Below are 9993 nucleotides of genomic sequence, written 5' to 3'. Positions count from 1 at the left end.
GATCCTCGGCCGTGGGGCAGGGGGTGGGCAGCAGAGGCTGTCTCAAGTGTGCAGTTTGCTTCAGCAAATTGAAGAAGTCTTTTTCCTGGTGATTTAGAAACTCTGATACAGTGAATTTTAATGAATATTAAATTTCAGTTAATGAGAAGAAAAGTTTAATCAGTACAGGCATCTCTGGCATTCCCCTTTGACGATAAAAATCAAGTCCGTTCTTGCTGTCTCTGTTGTTTGTTCTGTAATAAGGTTTTTTCAACTGTTTTTTCAGCAATGGCCAAAGACAGAAAGAAGTTGATTGACATAACTGACATTTCTCGACATAGGAGAGTGCAAGTTGTCATATTGGACTATTTCATTTTTTTATGGGATAAAAGTCTGCAGTTGCTTGATACAGTGGTGACTTCAGATGGAGGGTGCTGACCTGGCAGCCATCGCCAGTGGTCCACTGATGGTGGGCAGCGCAGGTGGCCTGCGGGACCTGGGTGCTCTGCCTGCATCCTCCATATGGGGGAAAGCGTGCAGAATAAGTGGAAGCATCTGATGAAGGCCATCAGCAGTTAAAGCAGCATTTTCATCCTCAGTGTTGCAATTACCGTGCTGTAGTGTTCAGTCCTTGTTGAGTTCACTGGGTAAAATGCCTACCTTCTCCTTGGCTGAAGACTTAAGTGTTTTGGAGACCCTTTGGTGAGCATTGTTATTATAACCGTGGCGCTCAGACTCCCAGGCTTGAGCTTCTGGTGCAGAAAGACAGAAGAGGCAGCGACGAAGTAGGGAGCTGTGCAGGCATACTTGAAGACATATACCAGCCCTGCTACGATAGCACACGGAGTGTTTATGTCCAGCCCTTCTCAAAACAATGAGGGACTTTATGGCCTTATGGCTTCTTTTCTGGTTGTCTGTAGATGTTGCTTGTGGGTGAGAACACAGCATGCCTTCTGCACCAGCTTCCTCCAGTCTCTGGGGTACTGCTGAATGCTGGGCGGGGGGTTTTATGTGAGCTTTTATATCTGAAGAGAGCAAACACGTTTCTTTGTTCCCTTCTGTGGAACATGAAGAAGACATTATTGTTAAAGTATGAATGGCTGAAAAGCGTGGTGTTTTCCTAAATGTCATATAATTTACCTAAGACAACTACGAAGCCTGTGTCAGAGGCAGGAAGAGAGTCTGGAAGGCCTTATCTCATATATGTTCCATTTGCCATTTGAAAGTGAGTCTTCCTGCATAAAAACCCTAGTGGGAAGTTCACTGGAGTCTCATAAATCAGGAAAATATGAAGAAAGGATGAAAAAAACAGAAAAACAAACTGTGGAGGGAACAGAGGAAAAGCTGAAGAGCTTTGCGGAGATAAGAGACACTTAACAAAAGACACCCCAAGCAGAACAGGGGTACAGCTAGCCCACAGCTGCTTGTAACCACCTACCTCTTGGGTGACAAACTTGTCCACGGTTTTGGCTCCAGCCACCTCTGTGAACCCTCACCATGAGCAGAGGTTGTGGTGCTTTCAGAGGCGGCTGTGCTGAAGTCCTTGAGCTGTACCTGTTCTTCCTAGGATGTCCATCAGGGGCTTTTCTGTCACCTGTTGGACAGTACTTCGTGGCAGGTGCAGTAATTTGTGATTAAAAATTGCAGTTAACACTAGGCTGCGGTTCCTCAGTGGCTGATCCTCACCATGTTTTTGGTTACAGAGTGCAACTTTTTAACCGCTGTCATAGAATGAATCGTCTCATTGATGGTTCAACGTCATTCAAGTTTCTTCATGGAAGTTGCTAAGCTCTAACAAGTATTATCTAACTTTAAGTGTAATTTGAAGGGAGATTGAAGCAGAAATGTGCTTGCTGTAAAGAAACAACTGTGTAATACATTGAAGAAATTTGAATACCTCTCTAAGGCCTGAAATTTTATTGGAAAGTTAATGAATGTTGATTTTTATCACCCCTTGGAAGCTCTAAAGCTAATGAAAAGTAGTGTACTTCTAAATTGTTTTCCAGTTCACAAAACTCTTCCTGTCATCACCTTATCTAAAAGCTACGAGCTTCTCAAAGAAGGAGAAGAATTTGAAGTTACATGCATAATCACGGACGTGGATAGCAGCGTACAAGCTAGTTGGATTTCTCACAAAAGTGGGGTGAGTTCCTTTAATTGTATTATGTGTGCCTCAGTGCAGTACACAAACTCTCAGACATTCACATGCTTGTCTTGGATTCCTGATGCTTTATCTGTTTGGATTTGTTGCATTTCCAAAGGTCCTGCATCCTGCAGACTAATGAGGGGCCAGCAACAACCGTCCCATGCCCATGCGGATGTCTCTGAGGAAAAGCATCCACACAGGCTTCTCTTCCCAAACAGAAATTAAAGTTAGGTTTTTCAATGTGAAGTTTAGGTGACCTCTGTTGGGCTGCCTAAATACGGAAGCACGGAGTGCCTACACATCACATCGCAATCAATGGCAGCTGCAAATACCAACACATGGACTGCAAATTACATATTCTAGTCGTTATCATTAACAGTAAAATACCTGCTAATTAACATGGGATTGTATGTGACAGGAATAGTAGTAGGCATTCGCAGGAATGATTAATTCATTTAAATTATATGGTGTGCCTCACTAACTGGGAAACTTCTGAAAAATGAACCAGTGAACTGCTTCTTTCTGTAGTGATAGATGAAGTTACTGCCTGGCATCACCAAATTAAATTATTGGCAGGCTAAGTGCTCCAGGAGAGTTTGTTACTGGCAGCATAGCTATTCTGCAGACAAGGGGCGGAGAGGTCCCCTCCTCTGGTCAGCCAGCGTGGGACCAGCTCTGCCTTTGAAATGAACAGCAGGCACTGGGCTGTTTTTAAGGACACTTCTTGGTCTTCTGGGTATACCCTGAAACTTAAATGAATTAAAAGCCTTTGTGAAGTCCTTTTAGTAATTCCTGCCTTATAAGTTCCCCTGCTAATTGACTGGTCTTTTACTGCTAATGGTAGTGACCAGAATACGTAATTCGCAGTCCACGTATGTATGGGAAAAAAGGCTTCTGCGATGCTGTGATGTTTGTATAAATCACATCTCCTCAGGCAGATAGGGAACAGGAGGCCTGTTCCCTGGGGCTGGGTATGCCACGCTTAGCTAATCCGCTGGCTCTGGCAGAGCTGCTCCCACTAAGTGCTTGCTGCTCCAGAAATCCCACTTCACAGCTCCAAGGGCTGAGAAGGTCTAAATGACATGAAGGCGACATGGGATGTGCAGATGGGGCTTTGGTCCTGTGCCAAGGTCAACTACAAGTCCTTCATCTGAGAACTTACTTTCTTCTATTGTTCCCTCCCTTTTCTTTATTACAGTGTGATGAAATCAGGGTCTTCCCTTAACTTTTTGTGCTTTATTGCTTTTCATTTTATGAGTAAAAGTCACGAGGAAAATATTTTTGACCAAATAAGTTTGACCTTTCTGTCCTTTCTGGTAAATAGCATGTGGTGCTATCTTTTAAATATTGACTATCAAATTAAATTTTGTACTGAAACAGAATACATAAAATTCACCTTTATATAGATGCAGAATTACATTTTTTCCCGAACAGGTCGAAGGAAAAAATAAACCACACTTTCCTTGTATGAATGAAGTTATCACCACTTTTGAAAATTAGGAAACTTGTTATAAGCAAACACATCCATACACACCAAACTGCTTTTGTGATTATTATAGTTCAGGAGAAACCAAAAATGTGTTGAGAAGATTAAATTTAATCTAGAACTTCTTGGCACCTCCAAGAATTGAAACCATTCTACTAGAAAATCACAGGTCTGCATTTGTATTAATCAATGTAAATTTATCAGTCTTTCCAACCACACCAAGCTTTCTCACAGAAACTAAAGTCAACACCTCAAAGCATTTATTTTTTCTGTAGTTCCAGCATGCATACATAGGCATAGAGTCATGATATACTCAGTGCTTTGGAAGGAAAATGAAGTTTCCACTTGCCTGTAAGATTAACAAATATGAATTGCTATGGACTGAGAAGCAGAGTGGGTTCTAGAGCAGAGATGCCATGCAAAGCATGCCATGAGCAGGCCTCTCTGCAGTATGTCTGCAATGAGGAGATGCCATGGACTCAAGGTGTAGAGCGACCCGGTTTAAAATGAAGCTCCAGCACCTTAAATTCTCTCTCGTCATTTACTGAGAAGCATTGCAACCATTAGAGAGTTCAATGATTTTTTTTTTTTTAGGCACCACTTGAGAGTGGTGAACCACATTTGAGAGTTGCAATAGCGACTTTTTACAATAGCTGCAGCTTCTGAGCATGAAGAAAGTCAAGACCCAGTGTTCATTTTGCGTCAAGCCCTACAGCTAGAAGCATTGTTGGTGCCAATAAAACCTTCTGTTGGTTCCTCACCTTCGTCAGCATTAGAAATTTAGCTGGAGTGAACTGGGTCTGACGTTGTGCACATCACCCTTTTCTCCATATGACTAAAGTATTTGAAGAAATTAGAGTTTCAGCTTTGTGGAGAGGGCTGATGTCTTGCATTTGACTCTCTCAGGGCAGGCGAACACATGCACACAGATGCACGCACGTGCGTGCACAACCACACACACCCGTTCTTGCCTTACAGTGGAGCAACAAGGGGAGGGCACAGGGCTTAGGAGAAGACATTATTTCCTAAAGACAGCTGATCACACACTTGTTTTGCATGAAGAGATTCTAGTGACAGGTTTGTCATGCTGGCTTATTATTCCGGTTTAAAGTTATGAATATTAATATAGCAAAGTTATAATTACTTCTATTTTTAATTTATCTATGAAAGATGCTGCATACACAGTGTTTTAGATGTTAATTGTTTTTTACCGACAGATTGTTACAAGCAAAAGCAGAAATTTGGGTGATTATGGATACGAAAGGAAATTAACATTGAACATCCGTTCAGTAGGAGTTAATGATTCCGGAGAATTCACATGCCAAGCAGAAAACCCTTTCGGAAAAACCAATGCCACAGTAACCTTGAAAGCACTAGGTAAATAGTTCTTGTAGAAATACTAACATTTCTAAGAGCAGGAGGTGGAAAGTGAGAACACTGGGGAGCCTTCCCTTCCATCTCTCTCCTTTCCCCCAAACCTCAGTGAGTAAAGTTGCTTTATTAAAAGGTTATTGCTGACTGGTACCATATGGGATGGCTGAGGAAGTGTTGTGTGTATGACTGCTTCAATTTCTATAACCCTTTGCATGTTATTGGAATGTGATGTTAGAACAACCATCCAACAGTGTTTCCATCTCTGTGGTTTGTCTCATCCTTCCTGGTTTAATTTTAAATTGAATTCAGTCTTAATGAAGCAAGTAATTTACCTTTGCCTGGTACTATCCCTACGCTTAAGTAATTTGGCAGCACAAGCACAAAGCGTGTCTTTAATACCTGCCTTCCAAGCACGGGAAATTTCGCTGATGTTGGCATGTCAGTGTTTTTTACGTAGAAGCTATATATGTACCTCTATTTAAAGTACTGCTGTGAGGAACATTGCAGTGTGCATAGGCAGCATGAAATTGTTCCGAGTTCACCGCCACTATCCATCACTTCCACGGGTTTTGGATCATGTCCCTTAACAGTGAGCAAACTCCTTCCTTCCCTTTGTTTAATAACAGACTCGTTTAGAGTCTGCTATGTATTATCTTGGGTAACACATAGTGCCTTTTGAATTTTAAAGCTGCTGAAACCTCCTAATTTGATAAATTAAGGACAACTGAGGACATGTTAGTAAGTTAATAAGATCATTCTGAAGAAGTCTGCATAGTCGGCTACAACTGTTTCAGTTCCTCGCCATTCCAGGGTGTAGTAACTGAGGGAAGTGTAGCCTGGGATCCTTTTTCCTTTTCAAATCTATTTTTCTGTTGCACAGATACTCCTGCAACATTGGTTGTTTTGCTTTCCCCAGTAACTTAAAAGAAAACAGAAGTATTTGACCTATGTGGGTCAGATCTTCAGCAGAGCGACAGAGGTTTGAGTGCCCTTAACCTTGCTCCGCCATTTGAGGGGGTAGGGCTCACAGCAACGGGGATGTTTTCCTCAGTTTTTTACAGGAGAGACTAAATTCGTATATAAAAGAGTGAAACAGTGTGAAGTATGAAAGAAAGTCTTTTGCCTAAGGGGAACAATATAAAAGCTTTTATTCGAAGAGGAGGGAAGCTCTTAACTACAGAAGTTCTTAGCACTACTACATGTGCAAATGTGGCTTTAAAAAGGATTGACTTTGGAAGGTCTGGGGACTAAAATAAAGCATAACTTTGTAAAAGTAGAAAATAAAGTAATAAGTTTGTGTTTAGTAAAATGCAAGGTTTGTATTTAATAAAAAATACCAGAGAAAAGCTGGAATCTTTCCTTTTCGAGATACTTTTCTTTTCCCACCCTCTCAAATTTGACTTAACATAAAACACCTCTTGTCTTCTGGATGCCAGTTTTGCCATTCATTGTCAAACTGACTGTATTTATCTGAACTGTGCCAGATCCCAGGATCCTGGGAGGTAGTGTATGGCATGTACTGGAGAGATCCTGGGACTGTGACAGTCTCTAAATAGCTGTGGCTTTAACATTAGCCAAAAGGTTTACAAGAAATAATGGTATTTTTTGTAAATTTCCTAATTACTTTTTTAACAGTTGATTTATCTAATCATAAACAGTTTCTAGAACTGTTTCAAGGACTGATAACCAATCATAAAAATTTATTTACAGGCTATTGGGTCCAATTTTGAATCTAGGTTGCATAGGGGATCCTGTATTTGTACAGAAAATAGAAAAAAAGCTCTGCGAAGGAACTAAAAATCTTCACTTCCAGATTTAAAACCTTTTTTTCTTTTCTATTGATGGAGAGCATTTGAGAGCATACCTGCCTGCTGTGAGTTTACTTCTTCCTTTCTTCTCCGAAGCATCTGTCAAGTGCTCTGGCAGCTCCATATGCTTTCACCAAGCCCCGCTGGCTTCGGTTTTCCTGAGCTTAGGTGCCCAGCTGGCCACAGCAGTTTGATTACTGGAAAGTGGAAAGAAGCAGGGATCCGAGATTGACTTTTGATCTAAATTCAAGCTCTCTCAGTAAATGTGTTTCGTTGTAATTGCAGTCTGCCTGTCAAATGGATAATTCCCGTATGAATTTGTGTAATAGGACTGAAAAATTTGTCTTTTCAAAGTGAATAATCCTGTAGCTGATGAGTTTATTAATGAAATTAAAACCACTGCAGTAAGGATGCTGCTCTACATGGTATTTTAGAACTGAACTGCACAATGATAAATGGTATCTGCCAAATAAAAGATTAAGACCCAGCAGTAGATGAACAGAAATGCTTTAGTTTAAGACAATTGGTATCCAGGCCTGTGGACTTAGCACATTTTGCTCTAATTACAGTTTTTAATACCTTCATTTGTAATGTCATTCTTAATTACATTTGACAAAGAAACCTTAAATACTCTAGTATATTGTCATAAATGATCAATTTGTCTTGCTTTCTTCTTTCTTTTATCTTTCTTTTTTTTTTGTACTATACAGTTAGCAATTCTGACGTTTGGAAAAATGTAAATACTTGAGTAGAATCAAATGTGCACTTGATTTTTCCAAAAGCAAATAGAGCATATTTATCACCAGAAGATGGAATTATTTCTGTTGAGGTACTCAAGGCTGCTTTAAGTCCTCATTGCTATGTATAGCTAGTGGCCTTGGTTTTGGCAGGTGAGGGTTCAAGTTCTGCTTTGTAGATAAAGTTTCCTGTTTCACAGTTGGATGTTTGATCACTGATCTTGAAGTAGTCTAAGTGTGGTTAGAGTACTGACAGTCTTCTAAATGGCCCTGAAATTGTTTTTCTTCTCTTATGGCCATCAGCGAAAGGATTTGTCCGTTTGTTTGCGACAATGAATACCACAATAGATATAAATGCAGGACAAAATGGAAATTTAACAGTTGAGTATGAGGCATATCCAAAACCAAAGGAAGAAGTCTGGATGTATATGAACGAAACATTACAGAATTCATCAGACCATTATGTCAAGTTCAAGACTGTGGGCAGTAACAGGTAACACGAATGACTTTAAGTGCTATTGATTTCATTTTGGAACAGCAGATTAGACTCTGCTCTGGAAAGAGGAAAGTGGGGATGGCGAGAAAACTGTGATTATAAAAGACCTTGTAGTACATGTGGCTTACCACAATACCTGATGCAAAGTCTGCTAACCTAGATTTGAAATAGCGTTGAGCTAACCACACCATCTGAGGGACCAGTGTGCCACATACTCACCACTCACCTATAAGATGCCATTCCTGCACAATAAGCAAAAATAACATTTTGAAGTTGTTTGTATGCGGAGACTCCCTCCACCACTGCAGCAGAGCCTAATGCCCTGAACAAAAGCTTATGCTTTTATTTCTGCTGTGCACTGTTCTCTCATGAGCCCTGGTCCCACAAAAATCCAGTGTAGCACCTAGCATGTGTGGCCTGGGTTGTGTACCCAGGTTCTCTCCTCAGCAAGAAAAGGAGCAGGCGGCAGTGCGTGCAGGGGGTCCAGCCTGGTGCGGGGCTGTCATCGGGGCACACATCTGGGTGTTATAAGTAATAAAACTTTTGGATGCTGTATAGTGCAAGATAATAGTGTCTGCGTGGACAGTGTCTGCAGAAGACGGTGCGCTAATAATTCATTCCTTGGCTTCCATGCAGCAATTGCCTGTTCACTACAAGTTGTGAGCATCAGTAATGCTTAATTTTTTTCTTTACAGTTACACAAGTGAACTTCACCTTACCCGATTAAAAGGAACAGAAGGAGGCATTTACACATTTTTTGTGTCCAATTCTGATGCCAGCTCCTCTGTAACATTTAATGTCTATGTGAAAAGTAAGTAAAGTGAACAGTCTGAAATATTTCATTATCACACTCATTGTATTTTATACAACATAATGTATGCACAAGATGTCACAGTGTGGTTCAGCATATGAGAGGCTTTCTGAAGTGAAGCACATGCTGGAAACCTATTTAAATGTCAAGATATAAAAGTGCAGAGTACATACACAAATCCACCTACCATCCAGTGTGACCTTACATTCTAGTGAACATATTCCAGAGGTTACCAGAGAGCAGCTAGATAGTTTATACAGGAAAAAAACTGTAGCACCTGGAAACACAATCTCAAAAATAAGCATGTACTATAAACCTTTGATAATTTAAGGTGGAGCAGGATATACAGGGATTATAATTTGCATTTTTGGCAGCCAAGCTAAGCTATTAATTGTCTTTAATTTGTTTGAGTTGGATGCAGAGTTTGAAAGCTTGTCAGGAGAATTATTCACTTGTGCCTTTTGGCATCTAAATACTTCTGTATAATAATGTAGATCACCATTGTTTTAGAAAAATCTGCATAGCTTTACTAACACATGTGCTGTCATCTTTAGGATGTGCTTTTTAAAAAAGAGCATCGGTCTCAGTTCCAAACAGCATTCTTCAAGACAAAAGCTAAACTTCAAAATGAATTCAATTAAACCCTCAGGAAACCCTGTCCTTCTCAGCAGAGCCATCCTGTTAGAGAATTTAATGCTCTCAGCAGACAAATATTAGCAGATGCTAAAGGCCAAGCTTAAGGAAAATTAAACCAGGAGGGGACTGCAGGCAGACGGGAAAAACTAAGATGAGATAGACAATGATGCCTTCAAGCCCAGCAGGAGGAACTATATAGAAAGTGAGTGAATGAAGTGAATGCAAATACACTCTGTGTTGCTGCTGTGCTTCAGCAGCAATGTGTGCTTCTCTGGGTATAGGTTAATGCAGAGGACTGTTGAGACTTCCACAAATGCACAGAATCCTAGATATTAATTTCTGAATTCCTCTCATATATCACTGAAGGTCAACATTTGTAGTGTCACTATTAGCAATGCCATAGTTTGGATCTAGAAATGTCACTTGGGCTCCTTTCAGAACATGGCATTTCTTCCTTCATCTGTCAATGTTGTAATTTGTATTCTTGTGCCTTTTCCGTTTCCTAACTATAAATTCTGAG

General features: G+C 40.5%; 1 protein-coding gene across 1 annotated transcript in view; it reads left to right on the top strand.

The window, feature by feature from the left end:
* Window positions 1–1906: 1906 nt before the first annotated feature.
* Window positions 1907–9993, top strand: part of KIT (v-kit Hardy-Zuckerman 4 feline sarcoma viral oncogene homolog) — a gene marked incomplete at its 5' end in the record, with an annotated part of 28851 nt that continues 20764 nt past the window's right edge. Inside the window, 4 exons of the mRNA XM_010282432.1 lie at window positions 1907–2122; window positions 4829–4988; window positions 7834–8023; window positions 8722–8837. Coding sequence (XP_010280734.1) covers window positions 1907–2122; window positions 4829–4988; window positions 7834–8023; window positions 8722–8837 — 682 coding nt within the window. The remainder of the gene's footprint in view (window positions 2123–4828; window positions 4989–7833; window positions 8024–8721; window positions 8838–9993) is intronic.

The sequence above is a fragment of the Phaethon lepturus genome, unplaced genomic scaffold, assembly GCF_000687285.1.
Source record: "Phaethon lepturus isolate BGI_N335 unplaced genomic scaffold, ASM68728v1 scaffold22762, whole genome shotgun sequence".
In the NCBI taxonomy this organism is placed as follows: domain Eukaryota; kingdom Metazoa; phylum Chordata; class Aves; order Phaethontiformes; family Phaethontidae; genus Phaethon; species Phaethon lepturus.
Note: the sequence above shows the minus strand (reverse complement) of the source record. Positions and strands in the feature narration are given on the sequence as shown.